Source organism: Giraffa tippelskirchi, chromosome 9 (genome assembly GCF_054371585.1).
Source record: "Giraffa tippelskirchi isolate mGirTip1 chromosome 9, T2T-mGirTip1v1.2.pri, whole genome shotgun sequence".
Taxonomy (NCBI): domain Eukaryota; kingdom Metazoa; phylum Chordata; class Mammalia; order Artiodactyla; family Giraffidae; genus Giraffa; species Giraffa tippelskirchi.
This window is the reverse complement of record NC_137283.1, coordinates 134176376-134199793: the sequence shown is the minus strand read 5'-3', so window position 1 is coordinate 134199793 and position 23418 is coordinate 134176376. Positions and strand designations below refer to the sequence as shown.

General features: G+C 36.6%; 1 protein-coding gene across 2 annotated transcripts in view; it reads right to left on the bottom strand.

The window, feature by feature from the left end:
* ENPP3 (ectonucleotide pyrophosphatase/phosphodiesterase 3) overlaps positions 1 to 23418 on the bottom strand; it is a 71942-nt gene that overhangs the window by 5803 nt on the left and 42721 nt on the right. For both annotated transcript variants that reach the window (XM_081529085.1, XM_081529087.1), the window contains 9 exons: positions 21254 to 21320; positions 20065 to 20152; positions 18104 to 18282; positions 16399 to 16450; positions 14086 to 14240; positions 6496 to 6631; positions 3922 to 3999; positions 3109 to 3241; positions 1120 to 1276 (listed from right to left, as the gene is read on the bottom strand). In XM_081529085.1, coding sequence (XP_081385211.1) covers positions 1120 to 1276; positions 3109 to 3241; positions 3922 to 3999; positions 6496 to 6631; positions 14086 to 14240; positions 16399 to 16450; positions 18104 to 18282; positions 20065 to 20152; positions 21254 to 21320 — 1045 coding nt within the window. The remainder of the gene's footprint in view (positions 1 to 1119; positions 1277 to 3108; positions 3242 to 3921; positions 4000 to 6495; positions 6632 to 14085; positions 14241 to 16398; positions 16451 to 18103; positions 18283 to 20064; positions 20153 to 21253; positions 21321 to 23418) is intronic.

Genomic DNA, 23418 nt, shown 5'->3' with positions numbered 1-23418 from the left:
TACATTTAAAATCTCTGATGCTTTAACTCTTCGTTTTCCTTTGGCTCTTGCATCCAGGCAGTTACCAAGTCCCTCCCTTCATTATCTCCATGGAAAAGTCTTTCTAATCTTTTCACTCTGTTCAAATTATGCCCAACTTTTAGGGCCTTACTTCCACCTCAGTTTATGTAACCATTACTGATTATTTCAGCCAGATGTGTTTTAAATTTGAAACAGTAAATCCTTATAACAGTATTTGGCAATGAACCCCAGCTTTGTAATGTCTCTTACTTTCTAATTTTTAAAATAATTCTTATATGATCAACTAACCCATTAATGTGTCTGCATCTCATTTACATATATCATTTACATATCAAAGTTATATATGAACTCCTTGAGGGCAGAGACAATATATTCCTCCCTGGTATCTGTCATGAATCTGTGCAGTTACAAGGTATTCAATATATTTGTTGAATGACTTCAGCAAAGACCAATTACCAGGATGTATATTTTTTCTATGAAGAACATATATGAAGTCAAAGTAAATATTTACATGTAATTTGCCTTGATCCACAAGATTTTGAAGTGGCCTAATACATGATGTTAAACAAGGAATGTCATTTGAACCAACTTATTTTGTAAATATATATATATATATTTAGGTAAATATATATATATATATACATAATGCATATATATATTTTCAGACCTCATGTTTCAAGTTGATGGCATTTTTATATTTACATATTCACTTAAGGAACATTAATTTCATGCCAACTTCGGGACAGTACCTTAAGGTATGCATTCAGCAAATAAAAGATTAATAAGCTACAACCCTTCCCTTATTAGTGAATGTGAGTAAACTATATCTGAACAGAATATATATGACATGCATATATAGACACATGTTCATTAAGCATATGCATGTTTAAATTAATATTTAAACATTCATGTTTAAATTAATTACATAGAGATCAGCAGTCTAAGGGAAAGTTCAGAAATGAGGCCACATTTAGTACAACTCTAACCCAGGAAACACCTAAAATATGTACTGTAGCCAGAACCACTTTTATGAAAGCCCAGATGAGCTCTGACGAATCATTTTCTCTGGGCCCAGGGCCTCTCTGGGGGCATACTCACGGGACAGCTTTCCAGGTTGGTAGGTCTGTGAGGGATGACAAAGGATAAGACGTCCAACCACCCAAGGCAGGCATCAGGGGTTTGGGTTTGATTTTTACAACTAGTCAACACCACGAAGTAGTGCGTTGGGATGGGAACACTGGTGTTGACTGCATAGCTAAAAGCATAATTGAAAATATTTGATGTTATTATACTTCTGCTTCTGAAGATTATAAATGTCCATATATATATATATATATATATATTAAAGAAACATCAAGGTAAAATTGTAGCTAAAGAAAGTAAATAAATAGAAAATATAAAATCTTATCACACATTTTTAAGCCTTATTGAGCCAGAATCAGGATTTACAGAAGTCCAAGCTTGGTCATTCTATCATGGAAAATATTAGAATACAAAGAAAAGCAGAGCATGATATTCTGCCTCCTAGTTTTGTTGACTTTATACTTCCTAGTGACATTTCCTAGTAGAGCAGGGGCTGGGAATGAAGATCTGGGATTCCAACACTAGCTGCACACTTCTACTAGACATTGGATGTGTGCTGCTGCTGCTGCTGCTGCTGCTAAGTCGCTTCAGTCGTGTCCGACTCTGTGCGACCCCATAGACGGCAGCCCACCAGGCTCCCCCTTCCCTGGGATTCTCCAGGCAAGAACACTGGAGTGGGTTGCCATTTCCTTCTCCAATGCATGAAAGTGAAAAGTGAAACGGAAGTCGCTCAGCCGTGTCCGACTCCTAGTAACCCCATGGACTGCAGCCTACTAGGCTCCTCTGTCCATGGGAGTTTCCAGGCAAGAATACTGGAGTGGGTTGCCACTGCCTTCTCCCATAGACAGGGATAAATTCATACAACTGATTTGGCAGTCCTTTAGTCTCAGATAACAAATATAAAAGTGCCTTTAAAAATTTCAAGTGCAAAATAAAGGTAAGCTATTAGTGTGAGTCCACTAAAAGGAAAAAGAACTGGTGTAAGTAGTACTATGTTACTGTGATTCAGAATCAGAGCTAGACTGCCTGGGTTCTGGGTACTTAGCTGTGGAACTTACACAAGTTTCTTAACCTCTCTGTGCTTTGGTTTCTTTTTCTAAATGGGAGCTAATGGAATCTAACACGAGGGTATTTCTCAGATGAAATGAAATATCTGTAAATGCTTAGAAGCGTACCTAGCATGGAGCAAAGTGCTATCAAAGCATTTGCTAGAATTATTAAACGGTGAAAGACAGGATCAATAAACACTGACATAAGGACAAGACAAACAAAATTTAAAAGGTGACAAGCTTAATTAATGGTCATAAATGTTATCTTATCAGAAGGTATAAGTAGAGATCATTGCTTTACATAGTCTAGGCTTAGGCATTACAATAGTTTAGTACAGTCCATTTTGATAATAGAAAAATCATGGATGACACTTCAACTCTCTATTCCTGTGTCCTGGATTCAGGAATAATTCCTAGCAATCTGTATGACTAGGTTTAATACAAAATATACAGCTTAGTTTACAAAAACAGTTGTAAATATAAAGTTTATAAACAGGACTAGTTTTCTACAGGAAGCCTATAATCTCTCCTGGGGGATACTTTCATGAATCATCCACTATTCAAAATATTGAGCAATATTTTGAATAGTCGATTCTTGATTTTTTTATTTATTGCTGAACTGGTTCTCTACTTACTGATAGCACAGTGAGCATTCACCTACTTCCTTAGCCTCAACAAAACTATGTTTACCTTTATCATTAGTTTAGAAATTTTCCAAATAAAAAATTTGCTAAACCTTTCCTGGACATTTTTTTCTTTGCCTGTTGGTTTAAATCTTTGTCATATAAAAATTTTGTGAAGTATTTTGATAGACTAGTTGAAAATGGTCACCATTATATCTCTACATAAATATGTTATGTAATGGAATACTGAGCTTTAATTTAAAATATTTTGGTTTTCCCTTATGACACTCTATTGCTAAATCAAAATGTTCATTTGGTTTCAAATTACTTACTCTGCAATTTCATCTGGAGCATCAAAATGGCCATCATAATCATAATCAAATATTGGTCCACTAACCACATTGACTCCATTTCTTTCCATGGCATATTTTACAAGGAGAACACTATGGAAGTAATTCCACATGGCTAAAAATAAAAGAATAAAGTGCTAAAAATATCTACCTTTATTGAACATGGAAATATTTTCTATTATTAATAGGTACATTTAAATAGCATCTAATTCTACTTCAATACTTGTCAGTGATCATTGAGGAATTCTGCAAAATAGTCTAAGCAACAAAACTAAACAGCCACATCCATGGTAGTTTTTTTGTTTTGATGTAGTTGCAGTCTTGAAATTATAGTTAAATAATGTCTCCAAATGCCTTCCTAGGGATGAATTGCTTTGGGGACAGTATTAAACAATAGTCAGAACATACATACTGTCTTTGTAATTATGACTTGGGACAAACACATTTCATTTACTTATGGTGAGTGTCAATAAAATTTTATTTTGTATAGAAATAATAAATTTGCATTATTATACACAATTGTATATCTAGAAATACAAATGTGTACAATTTTTAAAAGTTTTATTTTGTGATTAGCTCTTTACAGTAAAATTAGGATTAAAATATTATCAAATTTCTAGCAACAAGCCACCCAAAGTTGAAGGTGAAAAGAATTTATGTTAGATCTCCTTCCTGTTTCTATATTTAAAACATAAGATTAAAATGACTAATAACAGAAACAAATTTCAGTTAAGGATGTGTCTGGTTCAGAAGTTCAAAGAGTCACCAAAATTAATAATCTAAGTATATACTTACTTTTGAATGCTTCATACATAGGGACCAAATTACTTGTAATTAAAGCATCATATTGACTGTCCGAAGTTCTATTGTTTGCTGCAAAACAAATAAATCTTATTAACTCTAGCTACAAAAGAAAATATGACATTCTATATAATAGGCCTATTACTATTACATATTAATGTAAATTTATTAACACACAATACACAGTGTCACAAAGTACTCTCTGGTAGACGTCATTCATAATGCAGGCAGTCTTATGCATATGATACCTTACAGATGGTTGGTGACCCTCAAGAAGATATGTCCATGTCCTATCGTCCCATCACCTCAGAAGGTAATAGGAAGGAAAATAGTGTCTTCACAGATGTAATTAAATTAAGGTTTCAAGATAAGATTATACTGAATTTACAAAGAAAGTGAATGTTTTAGTTGCTCAGTTGTGTCCAACTCTTTAGGACCCACGGATTGTAGCCCACCAGGCTCCTCTGTCCATGGAATTCCCCAGGCAAGAGTACTGAAGTGGGTTGCATTTCCTTTTCTAGGGGATCTTCCCAACCCAAGGATTGAACCCTGGTCTGCTGCATTGCAGGTAGATTCTTTACCCTCTGAGCCACCAGATAAGCCCTTCAGTGACCGGTATCCTTATAAAGAGAAGGAGGGTTGAAAAGAGGAGAGATCTGGAGGAGAAGGCCATGTGAAGATGGAGGCAGAGACTGACTGATTCAGCTCCAAGCCAAGCAATCCCTGGAGCCCTCAGACTCTGGAAGACCTAAAGAAGGATCCTCCCCTAGATTCTCTCCCATAAAGAGAGCGTGGCCTTGTTGACACCCTGATTTCAGACTTCTGGCCTTTAGAACTTTGAGAGAATAAAGCTCTGTTGCTTTAAGCCATTGAGTCTGTGGATAATTTGTTACAGCAGTTTCTAAAGCAAATATAATACTGATAGGAAAGCATTGTTACTGAATATACATAAGATAATAATGCTGTGATAAATAATTATGCCAAAATAAAATTTTCTTAAGAAAGAGAGTTTTAGCTCAATGAAGACTGCTGACAGCACCACAAATGATTGGCTTTGAAGACTCACAGACGTGACGTCTAGCAGAGTGTGCGCTGGGTGTGTGTACTCTGGACAGTCAGTCAGCAGTCTGACTGCTGGGGTTGGAATCCTAGCTCTGCCGCCCACCAGCTGACCCACTTGGGCAATATGCTATGTCCCTCCATGCTTCATTTGTCTCATAGCATCTCTCACTGAAATATTAAGAAGATTTAAATTCCTGCAAGCCTATAGTGTTTCTTATAACACTATTTCTATTTAAATTGCACTTGGCCACCTTAACTAATGTTCTATTGAAAGGCCAAAGTATGGGCACTGAAAGGCAAAGAGAAGCAAGATTTTTGGCTTTTTTCTTTAAGATTTCACATGCTGTTCACAGTGCTCAGATCCTCGATGACTTTTCTACTTTTTAAATTAAACTCTGAAAGTTGGAAAGTCAGTAAACATTATCTTCTTTTTAGAGAAAAAAAAGAATTTGCCCAGAATGGAATTGCTAACAGAATTTGTAATGGAAAATTAGAAGGGAGTTTCATTCTAGCCTTAATATTTTTTGAGACAAGCTGTTTAGCTTTTAATTTCATTTCCTTATCAAGGCAAACATTTATAAATCAACCAGTATCTTAAGGCTTAACAGACACTATTTTATGGGTCAATTTAAAAATTTTTGTTGATCATATGTTGCAACTATTTAAGATTTGTCCTAGGGTTTACATACATTTGATGGAGCTCTAATTGTCTCTAGAGATTGTAGTAAGATACATCAGTTTATTGTCTTAATTTTGTTAGTAATTTTACATTAATGTAATACTTGCTTTCATTGAGCCTTTTCTCCCCCACTGTAAGCCTCAGAGTCTCTGAATTATAAATCTCTAAACTGACCTCTTTGGTTATGGCTTCCAGAAAACTGAAGCCAAATATCTGGAGAAAACCCTTTCCCAGAAGTTCAAATAGTTGAAAATCTCTTGAGTAAATTAAGGAAATGACAACCCTTGTTGAACAGAGAAGAGATTTGAGTTTTAGAAAAATCACACTGGTTTTTGCATGTTCCCAAGAGAAAAGCTTTCTGAAAAAATATTTCAAGTTCATTCAGCTGCTTAATCCGCAGTTTAAAGCTGTTGGGTATACAGCGTGAGCAAAAGGCCCAAATTCCAGGCTGATTTGTCTTCATACGCACAGCTGCATTCTCCACATAAGCCTTAGCTTGGCCAGTCATAGGAAAAAAAATTGTTTTTTTAGATGTTTGTGTCCCTCTCCAAAGAGACTCCAGTTTTAAAATTAAACTTAAACCTGCCGAACTCTCTGAACATCTGGGCCAGATCAGAACTGATGTGTGGTTCCCAGTGCAAAATTTATTAGTTTTTATTATAGCTGTTGCACTGCTCCAGGCTGGCCCACAACCACTGGAAGCCTCCTGGGCAGCTAGTTTAGCCCAAGCAGGTAGTTTTGGTGGGGAGCATATGTTTAAGGCACATGCCCACATCCAGCTGATGAAGGCTTTCTAAGTTGCTGCTCTAAAAAAGAGTTATACAAACCAGGAGGATAGAGGAAACCGTGGGTGATATTCTTGTCTGCTAAAGAGAAGGAACAATTCTGGCTCTCAGAAGGAGCCACCCTGACATCAGCCCGCAGACAGTCTGGGACAGTGGGAGGAAGAGGCGATGTGTCTCCCTGTTGAAAGAGAGAAGAAAAGAAAAAAATGACGCCTACGTGTGGCTCACCCTTCCCCTTATATGGTTTGTAACTTCCCTAGAATGTTTTTCATTTAACCTTTTCCTATTTTCTTAGTGAATCAGGTCTATGCAAGCAATGGAAATGGATGTCTTCAGCAATGTTTTCTTCTGTGGTTCCCTTCTGGTTAGGGACACAGGGAGGGCAAATCAAATACACTTTGGAAAGGATTATTTGCAGAATAAAACCTGAATTGAGTACAGAGAAGTAATGAGAGCTACTGCTAAAAATCCAAATCCTTTTAGGGATCTAACTTTTAGGTGGTAATTTATATTGTGTTTGCAATTAAAAATTGAAAATAAATATAAACAATTTATTTTTAAAATATAGATAGAATTAAGAATAGTATTCTTCAGTTGAACAAGAACTTCTACTTAACCTAAGATTAACTTAAAGAAGCTATAGTTGTATGAATTTACTTAATTGGGAAATTTAATAAATTTGTAGCTATACTTTATTGATTATGAAATATAAGAATTTTTTTAAAATTTTCTTTGCAACTTTATTTAAAGAATAACACAATAATTTATTTACTAGCAGGTATCCTATAAATGTGCCACCTAAGTACTTAAGGTGATATAGTCTTATATAATCATATTTTGATTAGCATATAATTATGACTATATAAACATTTTGCTATTCATTTAATTTTTTTCAGAGATTTTGATTTATAAGCTCTCTATTGCCCACTCCATACGTATTTCTTAAAAAATTATTTTGCAATTTATAAAAGAGAAGATTAAATTAAATTAGAATGTTCTTCCTCTATTAACTATATTGTGTTAAAAGCAAAAATCAGCGATGGTGTGTAACGAGGGGGTTGCAAGAGTTGGACACAACTCAGTGACTAAATCACGACTACCTCTAAAACATATGTGGTGATTATTTTGTAATATAGGCATATATCAAATAATCACATTGTACACATCATAAACTTACACAATGTTATATGTCAATTATATCTCAATAAAGTTGGGGAAAAATAAATAAAATGCACAAGATCAGTTAACATAGGAAAAGGCAAGTTACACTGTGTGCTATCCCCAAGATGAGATATAGAACAGATAGGAGATGATGAGGGGAAGGACAAGTGGAGAAAGTACCCCTAACATACTATAGTACTCCAGTTAGCAAAACTATACAGAAGTTGAGTAAATTTCTCAACTTGATTGTACACAAACATTTATCTTTGCTTCCTTCTGAAATCCTACTAAAAGAACAGTAATGATGAAGACACATAAGAGATGATAAAAAATTTTCAGAAACAGGAAGTTAAAGAAACGTATTTGTTTACTTCTGTAACCTTGACTTGGTAAACCAGTGAACATTGACAACCAAGAGCCTGTGGTTGGGGAAAGCCCAAAGAAGCTGATTCTTACTGTAGAACACCAGAAGCATAGAACTTGGGAGTCTCCTAACGTCAGGGGATGTGTGTAAAGCTGGAAAGAAGAGGATAGATTGAAAGTCTATAAAAGAGGCCAGACAGAATGTTTGCTCACTGGAGAAGTTGAACCAGAGGGACAACCAGGCCAAAGGACACGTACACAGCAGATGAAAGCAATGGAATTAAATTTAAAAATCTATGTACTGAATGGTAAGATTCCCTCCAGTCTCATCGCCCCTGTGTATGTTGATTCGGATTAGAAGTGTTCTTTCTTTGGAAAACAAACTAGTCTGAAAAGAAAACTAGATACAATTGAGTCTCCAACAAAATGTCTGGTTCTCCTAGTTAATCTATAATGAAGCCTATCAGCTGGCAAGCCCCAGCCCTGTAGCTTAGTGTCTCACTCTTAAAACATGAGCTGACAGCCGAGGACCATCACATATTTGTTGGGGTTGGGAAGAGAAACCAAGAAGAAAAACAGACAATGCAGAGAGCAGAAAAAAACTCTCTTCTTAGATAGATGAATGCATATGTGGTATCATAAAGAAAGAGCAGACAGCATTTTAAAAGGAAGGAGATAACAGAAAGAGCTCTTGGGATTTAAAAATGTGACAGCAGAAATAAAAATTTCAATGAGCTCTAGAAAATGAAATTGCAGCTATTTCTCAAAAAGTGAATTAAAAACAAGAGATAGGAAAAAAGGGAGAAGCACATAAAAACATTAGAAGTCTAATATTAACTTTGAAGAAAACATATTTCTAAAATTCTAAAGCTATTCCATAATTAAGCATATATTTAGAATAAAAACATTTTGAGATGCACATTTGAGATGGTCTCAAATATAAATCTTCCCTTCTTCCTTTCTTAGGAAGCTCCTCAATGATATAGCCACCAAAATAAGTAGTAGATTAAGAAATATGAAGGTATTTGTATTAGATACAGTCTATCCACTCTCACCATTTATTTCATTGTCCTTCTGGTAACGGATACTAGAATGCTAAAAGCATTTGTTCATATTCTTTCAAAAACATATAATGAGCAATTCTGAATGACCAGGTTTCTTTACTTGGTAGAAAGGGGGCGCATAAAGATGTTGCAGGGACTTCCCTGGTGGTTCAGTGGATAAGACTTCATGCTTCCATTGCAGGAGGCAAGGGTTCAATTTCTGGTCAGGGAAGTTCTGCATGTCACTAGGTGCGGCCAAAAAAAAAGATACAGCAAAGTGAGAGAAACAGGGAGACTTACAGCTAGCCCAGTAAACCATATAGACACCCAGAATATTGTTAGTTGGTGTTTCCTACCACAACACTGTATCATGTTACTTGAAGAAATACGTAATACATGAATGCAGCCATTGATGCTTTTTCCATAATATGAGGAAAGCGAAATGCCTATTGTTGTTCAGTTGCTCAGTTGTGTCCGACTCTTTGCAACCCCATGGACTGTAGCATGCCAGGCTTCCCTGTCCTTCACCACCTCCCGGAGCTTGCTCAAACTCATGTTCATTGAGTCTGTGATGCCATCCAACCATAGTTAAAATCATAAAAATGTTAAGGAGTAATTTTAATGAGCCTGGAGCTATGGAAGATGTGCTCAAACAATTCAGTTGTGCAAAATGTTTACTATTTTTTCAAAGTGGCATAGACTCTGGATTGAGAGAAAAGGACCAGGATGGCTTTAGTCAGAAAATATTAAAAAAAAAAAAGTTACACATTTTCTGCTAACTGAAAATCTTAGATGTGTTTCTTACATATCAAAGTTGAACCCCCAAATATAAGTGCATCAAGGCTGAGAAAGACAGGATAAAAAGATGCAGGCTTGATCCCTGGGTCAGGAGGATCCCCTGGAGGAGGGCATGGCAACCCACTCCAATATTCTTGCCTTGAGAATCCCCATGGACAGAGGAGCCTGGTGGGCTCAGTCCATAGGGTTGCAAAAAGTTGGACACAACTGAAGCAACTTAGCACACATGCAAAGGTGAGATCAGGCAGTAGGCAGCTCTCTAGAAAGATGGAGGGGAAGTGTAGTCACATCATTTCTGAATCTTAGGCTCTTGAGAAAAGATGTAGTGACCACCACCTTGCCATCCCACCAACCCCCTACACACACACACACACACACACACACACACACACACACACACACATAGTTTCATCCTGCCATCTTTTCCGAGTTCCTTAGAGTTTTTTTAAGTCAGAGGATAGAAAGTCAGGAAAACAATAAATAGAACTCAGACACTCAGATGAAATCTGAACTCTCTAGCTCTCAAAATTCTTCAAGGGAAGTAGATGATGAACACAGACAGGAAAGTGAGATACTTTCATTTCTAGTCAGGCATGGAGACAAAACAGAACTTAAAAAGGGATAAAATTATTTTTATTGAAATTATAAACTCTCCTTATCTGTAGGCTGAATGTCAAAGCTAAAACATATTTATATGAAGATGGAATAATTGCTATCTTGCTCTATGGTAAGAATAATAATTATATACATTTTAAAATTATTTTTCTGGTCATGTTCTTTTGTTTTTCTATAGGGAAAAATATTTCTTACAGTTAAAAAAAAAATCTTTTGCAATACACAACAATGTCCCTAGTTTTTAGACTCACAAAACATATGTGGGTCATCGTTTATAATATCAGTGCTAATAAGCTTTAGAAACAAAAAGGACTTTGTAAAAATTCCATCATTGGAAATATATACATATGTATACACATGTGTACATATATGTATGTATGTATATATATATATCCCTCTCCCTATATATAGGCAGAGGGAGATATCTTTCAAGATGTGCTAGATTTTCTTCTCTGAAAAAGCCCTTTGACTTCATATTCAATTTCTGAATTGTATATGCTAAATAATAATTGTAATTCTTGCTATTATTTTAAATTTTCTACCTAGCAACAACAAAAAAACAAACACTTTACATCTTCCTGCTGAGGAAGCACAGAAGCAAAATCCTTATACAGTCTGATCAACCTTAACAGTTTTGAAGCAATTGCTCTAGGATCTTGATTTTAAATCACAACTACTTCCCCAAAACTCTTCTGAGATAATAACAACAACAATTAGAAAACCCACCAAAGCCACAGAAAAACAAAAGCTCCATAAAACTTAAAGACACAAGCCAACTGGGTCCACGCTCCAAAAAGTGCTTATTTAAAGTCTGATTTTTCAAACACAGAGCTGATTTACAACATTTTTTATGTGAATCTCAAAACATCCTTGTATGTAATTTTCTTGAACCACAACATACTAACAGAGTAATTTCTGAATTAGAAAGCAGAAAATTGCTAGAATTCCATCCTGTCACGTGGAGGGAGAAATACACAAGCAGTTCTGTGGGACCAGTGAAAGGACAGGAACTTTGGGTAACAAAGACGCTCATTTTAAAACAATAACAAAAAAAGAATTGTACTAAACTCCTAGTCTGAGCCCACTTAAAATCTCTCTGCCTCTGGTTTCCACTAAAGCTCATATAAATTCAGGAATGCAAGACAGCAGGGGAAAGTATTAAAAACATAAACATTCCCCTTAACACCACATAATCCCTGGTACCTAGATTTTTCAAAAGAGAATTGACTAATAAAACTGGCCATGAACATACTGCCCCTCTCAAAGTTAAAAACAAAACAGAAATTATTTTAAGGAATGAATAGCTTCATATTTGTTTCATAGTGTGCCTCACAGTATGTTCACTGTATGAAAATCACAAATAACTGGACACTGTGCCTATTAAGAAATTGATGTCACCATTAACCATACATATGAACTCAGGTAACTTTGTGAAATATTTGCCCACACTGGAAAACAACATGAGTGTTCTTCTACCGCTGGCCACAATTAAACCATTGTCAGAAGGAGAGTTGGCTTTGAGAACACATAAAGCCTTAATTAGTTGTGGGAAAATATGCTTATTTTTCTCCCAAAATCCTGAATTGGAACAAGAAGAGTAAATAAACTGGATACCACCAATCACTTCCTTTCCATAAAAAGAGATGTAATATCTGTACCCTTAGCAAGAACAGTAATAAGTAGGGGTTTGTCATCAGAATCTTTGTATCTAAAATACCAATTTTCTCTACAAAAATAGCTTCCTGATTGTTTACCTTTCTGGCTGGGAGCCTGGTTGGGAGTACTGCTTTCTCTTTAGCTCTTTAAAAATAATGGTTGGGATTAATTTATCCAGTGCATCCACTCACTAGACATTTACTGGGCAGCTGTATGGTCCTGGGAAATGCCTTAAATAAAACCATTCCTGCCATGAATGAGTGCTTGGGTTGATTTTTGGCAGATTGATTTTTGCTTTTATTTATTTTTCCCTAATTGTTAATGAGGTTCAATTGCTTGGTCCATATCTTTTGCCCATTTATTAAGTAAGATGCTTGTAATTCTCTTGTTTATTGGCAGAAATTTACTGCCTGTTCTGGATCCTAATTACTATTCCGTATACTCATCACTTATTTCTTATGGTGGTGGTTTAGTCACTAAGTCAGGTCCAACTGTGTGCGATCCCATGGACTGTAGCCTGCAAGGCTCCTCTGTCCATGGGATTTCCTAGGCAAGAACACTGGAATGGGTTGCCATTTCCTTCTCCTGTATACTCATCATTTGTTTCTTATATGCAATGCAAATCCATCCATAACTTAGTTTTTTGCCACACATTAATGTAAATTAATCAATTTCCTTTGCATTATTTTAGTTTTTGTTGTTGTGCTATGTACTAAGAAATCCTCCTTTATCCTAAGGCCATAGAGATACACACAAGAGAAAATATGGATTTGCTGTTCACATCTGGGTCTTTAATTTCACCAGTAATTTAATTTTGTAAATGGTGTCAAGTAAGGAGCTGAGATTTTATTTTTTCTTATGGAAGCCAATTGTCCCAGTGACATTGATTGAAAAGGAGTTTGCCAAATAGTAAAAAAGAAAAGAGGATTTAAACAATTGGATTCTCAACTTCAATCTGGAGAGACCTGACACCTATTATATACATATAAGTCTAGCCTGACTTCTTAGAGCACTAAACTCTATAGGAGAAAATTACCTTTTATTCACATTATGTTTATTGTACTTACCATGGTACACAACAGATAGTATAGTATTTTAAAGTAATCAAATAAATAACAAAACCTTTTATAAATAAATAACCATTACCTCTTAGGTGCACTCACCTATACTTGGGAAATACCAAACGCAATGTGTGCCTCTGTACTTCCTGTTGCTTCTCTTTGAAATCTTTTTTCTGCCTGCCATACCAGTTGGCCAACTGGCCTGTAAACACGCTACTTTCTTCAAGCAAAACACCAAGTTTCCCTCTTTTGCACTCATGTAGCACCTGCAAGTACTTGTAAGTAAAATCTGGGATACTGTCTTACAAGCCACAGGCCCAGTGGGCTTCTTTTAGTATCTCTACTGAAAATCAAAATTCAGCATTTAAATGTCAAAGAACTAAAAACTGGGTCATTTGTAGTGATGTCGATGAAACTAGAGTCTGTCAAACACAGTAAAGTAAGTTAGAAAGAGGAAAATGAATATCATATCTTAACACATATGTGGAATCTAGAAAAATGAGACTGATGGAACCTATTTGCAGGGCAGGGATAGAGAGAGACACAGATGTAGAGAACAGACTTGTGGACCCAGCAGGGGAAGGAGAGGGTGGCATGAATTGAGAAGGTAGCCCTGACACATATACACTACCAAAAATAGGCAGCTAGTTGGAAGTTGCTGTACAGCACAGGAAGCTCAGCTCAGTGCTCTTTGATGAACTGGAGGCATGGGATGTGGGGGCTGAGAGGGAGGTTCAAGAAGGAGGGGATGTATGTAATGTATGTACACACGTGGCTGATTCACAATGTTGTTAGCAGAAACTAACACAACATTGTAAAGCAAGTATAGTCCAATTTAAAAAATAAATTTAAAAAATAGTATCACACTGAAAGAAGAACCAAACAAGCTACAATTTCTTTCCAGCCTCTGTGGACCAATGGACATGGGAACTTACTGGTTTAAGGACCGTATATGAGCTCCAAAGCGGCATCCTGAGAGTTTTGTCATATCCACTGACATATTCCTTGTGATAAAGGAGACAGGGCTCCTTGTTCTTCTGTATAAGCCTGGGCCTCCCAAATGGCAAATTTAGTTTCTCTGTTGCTGTTACTAAAATACAAAATAACATAAAATAAAAACGTGAAATTAGCAAATGTGAGTCCCTTGGACTGCAAGGAGATCCAATCAATCCATCCTAAAAAAGATCAATCCTGGGTGTTCATTGGAAGGTCTGATGTTGAAGCTGAAACTCCAATACTTTGGCCACCTCATGCGAAGAGTTGACTCATTGGAAAAGACCCTAATGCTGGGTAGGATTGGGGGCAGGAGGAGAAGGGGATGACAGAGGATGAGATGGTTGGATGGCATCACCGACTCGATGGACACGGGTTTGGGTAGACTCCGGGAGTTGGTGATGGACAGAGAGGCCCGGCGTGCTGCAATTCATGGGGTCGCAAAGAGTCGGACACGACTGAGCGACTGAACTGAACTGAACTATTGCACAGCCTGGCCCTGAGCTCTTGGCTCAGATGGTAAAGAATCTGCCTGCAATGCAGGAAACCCAGGTTCGATATCTGGGTCAGGAAGATACTCAGGAGAAGGGAATGGCAACCCACTGCAGTATTGTTGCCTGGAGAATTCCATGAACAGAGGAGCCTGGCAGTCCATGCTGCTGCTGCTGCTGCTGCTAAGTCGCTTCAGTCGTGCCCGACTCTGTGCGACCTCATAGACGGCAGCCCACCAGGCTCCCCCATCCCTGGGATTCTCCAGACAAGAATACTGGAGTGGGTTGCCATTTCCTTCTCCAATGCATCAAAGTGAAAAGTGAAAGTGAAGCCGCTCAGTCGTGTCCGACTCCTAGTGACCCCATGGACTGCAGCCTACCAGGCTCCTCCATCCGTGGGATTTTCCAGGCAAGAGTACTGGAGTGGGGTGCCATTGCCTTCTCCGCTACAATCCATGGGGTCTATGCATAGTAACCACCCATCTCTGATAGATTACTATTTTCCAGATATTCTGGTAACTCTTTTACATATTTAACCTCCTTGAGTCTAACAACAACCCTATGAGGTAGGTGTTATTTTTCTATCCTATAAATTATGAAACTAAGGCTTAGAAAAATTACTTAGCTAAACAGCTAATAGTTCACAAGACATATTTGAAGAGATAAAACCTTAAAATTAAAAGCACATACTTATAACAAAGATTAATTACTTTATGTATTGTCCTAGGAAAGAAATTGGAATTTTATTAAAAGTATGTCCTAATGTATTTATTCATTTTTGTTTGCCGTTATAATCTAGATTTCATCAAGTACTGATGGCTAAAAATCCTGCAAAGTATTTATGCCATGGAATAGCAGTAGATTATAAGAATATCGTCAAAATAGCCAACATATTTACTGAACTTTTACTCTGTGAAAAGCACTATTCTAAGTACAGATACGTGTTAACTCATTTAATCTTCATAACAGGTCTAAAAATAGGTATTTCCATTTTACAAATGACAAAACAGGCCTAGAGAGTTTAGTACAAGAATACTTAAAAGATAACAGGTTGACAATAGTTAATAATACAGTATTGCACATTTGAAATTGACTGAGAGCAAACCTTTAAAATCCTCTTTACAAGAAAAAAAAATTATGACTATGTACAGGGACAGATGTTAAATAGACTTATTGTGATGGTCATTTCACAATAAACACAAATATCAAATCATTATATTGTATACCTGAAATGAATATGATGTTATATATCAATTATACTGCAATTAAAACTTTTTAAAGTAAAAATAAAAGAAATAACAGGTAATAATTACATTACTTCAGACCAGACACTATTCTAAATTCTTTCTACCCATCAGCTCTTTTAATCTTTACAGTTACATGAGATGAGTACTATTTTTATAGATGAGAAGTCTGAGATACAGAGAGGTTAAGTAATTTGGCCCAGGTTACACAGCTGGCAAGCAATAGACACATGACTTAAACCCAGGCAATTTGTCTTTTCACCTCTAAAAAAGTGAATAGGGGACTATAGGTGATGCACAGCCATTTCAAGGAGTTTGTCCCATCCTTGGAACCATTGTAACTACTGCGTGCTTGTGATGTTTTGATTAGATCTGTGGTATTTTTCCCTCAAGTGTATTGACAATAAAATCTTCATGGTCATAAGAGATGGTAAGCTTATTTCAGAGAAGCCCAAAAAGGCAATATTGTGTTTTGTTAAGGCTAAACAACAGAGATTTAATATAGTTTCTATTGACTTACTTTCATCTTGGGTGAGATTTAGCATTTGATTCACACGTTCAAGGTCAGCATTCTGCAAGATAATGTGGGAGATGGGGAAGAAGTGAATCAAAGTAACAACATATGTTTTACAAGGTATCAAGGTTATTTCCATAGTAATCTCATAAATATTTTACTACTGAACAAAAAAAAAATCAGACTAACTTGAGTTTAAATTCCAGTTCTTTCACTAACTTAGAAATATGGAGATATTACTACTCGCGGGAATACATTTTTTGTGTGGGAGGTTGCAAAGAAAAAATTGATGAGGCTGATCATTTTGACTAAGACTGGAATCAACTACTAAGCTGGGATGACAACATCCCAGGGCTTCTCAAGTTTTAATATATGTGCATGCAATTCCCTTGAGGGTCTTGCTTCAACGCACATTTTGGTTCCATGTATGCCTGAGCTCAGTAGGGCCTGAGATTCTGGATCTCCAGTCAGCTTGCAAGTGATGCAGATGTTGATCCTGGGACCACACTTTGAGCAGGAAGGGACCTTTCTTACAGAGAACTTGTGTTTTCCAGTCAGATAGACCGAGCTTATGTGACATTGGACAATTCACCTAACTTTTCAGAGTCCTCTTTATCTCTAAAAAGGGGAATAAAACACCTGCTTCATAACATTTATTATTATTACTTTAAATAGTGGTTCCACTGAGGTTATCTGGAGCAGTAGGAAACCCACACCCTTACTTAATCTTAAAATTATTTAATCTTCAGTGTAGATTAGATTTTTGGCGGGAAGCTTAGATTTTTGTCCCTTTAAATCTTTTTTGGTTGGTAATTTATTTATGCCTTTATTTCTGTGATATAATGTTATCTTGAGGATTAGAGAATGGAAAGTCTTCCCTGTCCCCTGACTGTAAGAAACAATTCTTACCTGAGGCAGCAAGTGATTATTTAGTTTTGCAACCACCCTTGGAACTTGGCATCAAGTGTACCTTGACATTAGTTTGAGCTTGATAGATTCCTGATAACTGGGCTCCAATTCCATTCTGAAATCCCAGCCCCACCCATGTGCTCCAAATCCTACAGAGGTGTAGGGGCTTTCTCCTTGTATTTTGAGTTCCTGTTCTGATTGCTAGCCTTTGGGAGACCCCTCTTAGCACTGGAATCTCACCTTGTTGAGAGTCTCCAGGAATCTGAAATCCTACTCCTGAACTAGCTTTGGCACTTGACCACTAAAAAGACCTTCCCAGTGCTGATTGTCAACCAGTCTCCAAGCATTGATCAAATACCTCCCACTGAAAATGCTAGACTTCCTGTTGATTAGACTCCACATCACCTACCCTAGTGGGTGTGTCTGATGCTATATCTCAGTCCTTGGACCCTCTAGGTATTATTGTTCTGAAATAACCAAGTTTAACCATATGATTCTTAAGCTGTAGGAGAGGTAGTTTATGAGGGAAATCAAAGAGAGCCCCAGGATTCCACTGTTTTGAATGATCAAGGACAGTTAGCCCACCATGGAGTAACAATTGCCAAATAGTGCTTTCCAGTTTACAAAACATACTCAAAAACTTAATCTTGCAATGTATTTCTTATTTCCAGATAAGGTTCAGAGAAACCACATACTCATTTAGTAAACATCTGAGCTAAATTAGAAACCTGGTTGTTAGCTACCCTGGTTATAGCTGAGCTTGTCCTTTACATTCTTATGGATCCATAAAGTTATTACTTACATTTTGTAGTCTGAGGCATGAACATGCTAGAGTATCTGTGGGCAATGGAGCAGTAAAGCCACAAACAGAAAATTTTGACAATTCCTCTGCATGGGATGGTTCATAAAAAGGCACCTTCAGAAGATGATTTAAACTACCATGGGTACCATTGTTTGGTGCTGGTTGAATGTGTAGCAGATCTGTTTAAAAAATACATTCAAAGGAGTTTTAAATTAGAAGGCAGCAACATCTATGCAGAAGATGATAGAAAGCAAACACCTGCTGTTTACTTCTTTAATAAATTCTGCTGTATATGCCATTTGGTTTACCAGCTTTCCCTTTCCTTCCCAATTTACCTACCTAGTCTTTCTAGAAAATAGGAACAGTTGCTCTAAATGAGCCACAGGAATATTCATGAACTGTTTCTGTTCCTCCAGAGAAAAGTATCTTTGTTTAAATGGTCACTTCATGCCTTAAGCATATCATGGTTTTCTAGCATAAAAAGCTCAGAGAAGGCAATAGTACCCCACTCCAGTACCCTTGCCTAGAGAATCCCAGGGACAGGGGAGCCTGGTGGGCTGCCGTCTATGGGGTTACACAGAGTCAGACACGACTGAAGCAACTTAGCAGCAGCAGCAGCTAAAAAGCTATACTTTTAGTAAGAACAAGTTTGTGTGCTTAGTTGCTCAATTGTGTCCGACTCTGCAGCTCCGTGTACTGCAGCCCACCAGGCTCCTCTGTCCATGAGCTTCTCCAGGCAAGAATACTGGAGTGAGTTGCTATTTCCTTCTCCAGGGGATCTTCCTGACCCAGGAATCGAACCCAGATCGAATCTGCATTGCAGGAGGATTCTTTACCTTCTGAGCCACCCTTTCAGTAAAAACAAGTTTAAAGAAGTTAAATAATTTATAATATTACTTGTAGTATATTTACTTAGTTATAGGAAAATTCTCTATGTACAAATACTTTTAAAGTAATAAACTGGTGAACTCTGCTTAAAATTTAGAGAATTTTGTAATTTTTCCTACAAAAACAGAACATACAAATCTTGCGCCAACATACCCTTGTACGTGGCTCCTGCTGAGACCCCCAAAGAAATCTCTCCTAGAACTGCCATCCTCTCTTGTTCCTTTAAACCCTCCCTGAAAAGGGCCAGCAGCTCTGACCACAAACTCAGCCTTGGGAACCAAGAATTTAAGTTGTTAATGCTACAACACATCCTTTTTAAATGGATAGTCTTTGGTATCTACGTCACATTCAATTACCACAAGCCAGTGGCAAGAGTGACAGTTGGGAGCCAATTTATGTTCACAAATTCCTAAAGTGAAAGGTGAAATTGCAACTTACTCATCGTAAGCATACAGGCAGGAAGGTGGGTTAGATTCCCCAAACCTCTAATTCTTTAAAGTTTTTAACATTGAGTGTAATAAGTGCTGATCCAAATAGGACTTTTTTTTTTTTTACCTCCTTTTATTCCAGAAGCTTTCTGTCTGTAATCACAAGGAAATACTTCTGTTTTTAGGAGTGCTATTCGTGTTTTGAGAAGTTGGAAGTGTCATTTTACTTATCTAAGTTCTATTAAATTTTCATATAGTAACTAACAGAAAAGTTGGCCTCCCGAGGTCTGTTGTTGTTTAGCCACTCAGTCGTGTCTGACTCTTGTAACCTCATGGACTGTAGCCCGCCAGGCTCCTCTGTCCATGGGATTCTCCAGGCAAGAAAACCGAAGCAGGTTGCCATTTTCTTGTCCACTCCCAAGGTCTAGCGTTTATAGTTACTTAAAAAAAACTCACACTTATAGCTGAATAATTCTGAATAATAAATATTTCTCCCTCATCTCTTCTACTTTCTGTCTTCTTAAGGCAGAGCATCTACTTCTAGGATATCACCTAGAAGTGATATCAGCATATCACCAAATTCAAAAGTCATATTTTTGAAACTCAATTCACATTTGATTGTTGAATTTATATAGATTCACTTACCACATAATAGGTTATAGACTTCAATATTGTCAAATGGTTCAACTTCAGTCTTCTCTTTAAAACTGGGTCCATGTGCCAAAAAGATAGCCTAGGCATTAAAAGTCCTACTATTAAATGCCATGTAAACTCAAAAACAGATAAGAGACATGATTTAACAACTCTTCTGTTCATACCTTATTCCTCTGTAAGGAATGTTTTCCATAATTTTTTTTTGCTGTATGTTTTTTTATTATTGAAGTATAGTTGCTGTACAATTTTATATAAGTTACAGGTATACAAGGAGTGATCACAATTTTTCAATATTCCATTTATAGGTATCATAAATATTGGCTGCTTTCCAGATTTGAAAATGATTTTTGCATCATTTCTACCTATGATATTGTACTAAGTGTGATCAAGTATGATCTATACTGTGCTTACTTCTAAATCCACCTACTTCCATAGCATCTCCTATGTCAACAGACTAGGAGGATACAAGTAATAGTGGACAATCAGTGCCAGCACAGTTCTACAATATCTGGACAATAGAAATTAGAAATTCATCACCCAAATCATATATTCTTTTTATACTCCTTCCATATCATCATTTATATATATTACTACCACATGACACAAAATGTTGAAATTTCTAAGCATTGAATTTTTGTACAACCTATTTTTGCCCACTGATTTCTCAAATACATCTCTCATTTACTTTTAGGATAAAGAGACCTAAATATTTTTATTTATGTTTAGCTGATTTTGTGTGTTAGTCACTCAGTCATGTTCAATCCTTTGCGACCTCGTGGACTATAGCCTGCCAGGCTCCTCTGTCCATGGGATTCTCCAGGCAAGAATATGGGAGTGGGTTGCCTTTTCCTTCTCTAATTAAAGGTAACTTAATTATATTATTTCGAACAGATCTAATTGTTTTAGATTATAAATAACTAGAAGAATCAAACATGGGTAAGCAATTATTTTCAGGTGACAGGAATACATATATACACATATATATTTTCCCAAGATAATCAGCAAAGCATATTGCTTTGTTATACCAATTATCTATATCCACCTGTTAGAGTGAAAACTTCACGAGGGCAGAGGTCTTTATCTGTGTTGTTCACAAATGTATTCGAGAGTCCTGAACATTGTCTGCCACAAAGTAGGTGCTCAGTAAATACTTGTTTTAAAAAAGGCAATAAGTTATTACCTCCATGCTCTTAAACTCATTGTTAAAACCATGGTTGCCTCCTCCACAGTTTGAATATGCTCTACTCCTATAAAAAAATAATATTATTACACTGTGATCAGTCTATTTGATACGAGACCTTATTGCAAACTGAGCTTTCTAGATTTTGATGTGGTTTCTGCTTTTATATAAGTAAAATTTTCTGTCAACAATAGCATAAATATATTTATTTTCATGCTCAAATTCACAGCCAGAGAGGAACAAAGAGAATGGTAGGAGATAAGGAAGGAGAATTACAGTATCTATAAATAGAATTCAAAAATGTTTGACTCTTAAACATTAAGAGAAAGATAAACAAAGTCACATATTTTTAAAAAATTTGTCTTCAGGCTAACTTGAATGTTTACACAGCCACGTCTGTGTGATTAAGATTAATTTCATTAATATATTTTTTTAAGCATTTCAGTACTTTAAAAATATATCTTTGAAACTGGGGAAAAATATCAATTCCTATTTTATGGCAGGTATGTCTAGGGAAATAATATGAAAATATGGACAGAGAAAACTCAGGATAAGTTAATTATAACATTTGAGCAGGAAAAGCCAGTATATTCTTTGAATTCAGAGTTGGCTTAACTTTTGGGATTTTCTTCCATAGGTGGTTGTTCTATACTTGAAAGACTTTTAAAAGTCAATTCATTTGTATTTTGCCTACATTTTCACATTTTACTCTTTGAATTGAGCAATATTAGCAATTCTATATGCAGTTTTTATACTTGAAAATAAAATAGTGATAAATGAACTTAAATTATTTAAAGCAGTGAAGGATGAGATGGATGGCATCACCGATTTAACAGACACGAACTTGGGTAAACTCTGGGAGATAGCGAGGGACTGGGAGGCCTGGCGAGCAGCAGTCCTTGGGGTTGCGAAGAGACACAACTTAGCGACTGAACAACAATTTTATACTGGTTCAAATTAGGTGTGCATGCTGAGTTGCTTTAGTCATGTCTGACTCTGTGACCCTACGGACTGTAGCCTGCCAGGCTCCTCTCTCTCCATGATCTTCTCCAGGCAAGAATACTGGAGTGGGTTGCCGCGCCCTCCTCCGGGGGATCTTCTTGACCCAGGGATTGAACCCGGGTCTCCTTATGTCTCCTGCACTGGCAGGTGGGTTCTTTACCACTAGCGCCACCTGCGAAGCCCTCAAAGTAGACCCCCAAGGGAAAACGTCAACTGTATCCAAATTTGGGCCTTAAAAGACTTCTTTCATTTGCTTCCCCCTACCCCATGAGCAAATACTCACACACACACACTCACACACACACACACACACACACACTCACACACACTTACATACACACACACTTACAAACACACACACTCACACACACAGTGTTTTGGTTATTCACATTGTAGCCTTAAGAGCAGGCTTTCATTTGGTGTCTTAAAAAAACTCAACTTTTAAAAATGAGTAACCGATTCTCACTCATCTTAAATAAAAAATAAAAATAAATCACAAAATAAAAAATAAATCTCAACAGTGACCAGGTCACACTCAACTCTACCCAAATGAAGGAATAAAGGAGAAACTAACTACTACTCAGAACGAGAAAGCAAGTGAAGTCCTATTTGTAGTGGGGTTTAAGTTCATTACTGTAAGGTGCCAGCTCATGTCATCTTAATTCCAATAAATTGTTGGTAGAAGGTAAAACTTGTTTTAAAAAATATTTTTATCCTTATTGAATAGATATTTGGTTTTCCCAAGATTACTGGAACTATTTGATTGAGGTGAATTGAGTTTTAAATTGTGTGTGGCAAGTTAGAGTATTCATTAATGAAAGAAAGAAAAGGTCTTTTGAACCAAGTCATTGGTAAAATTTTCTAAAATTGATCCTTCATTTATTTTTCTGTTTTCAGGGAAAAAAATCTAGTTTTTGTTTGCTTGTTTTTATATTTCCAACCCCTAACCCAACTCCATTAGAAAACTTTAGTATTACAAAACTGCATTTGGAAGCGAAAGACAAAAATATTGTTTGAAAAACTCTATCTTCTATGGCTTTCCAAATGAAAACTTTAGAAATTTGTTCTCCTAATTACTCATGTGCTCCAAACACTAATTTGGCTCTGGAAATTACATTTGGAAAAATGGAAGCTGGCACTTGGAAAAGATGAGATGATTTCAT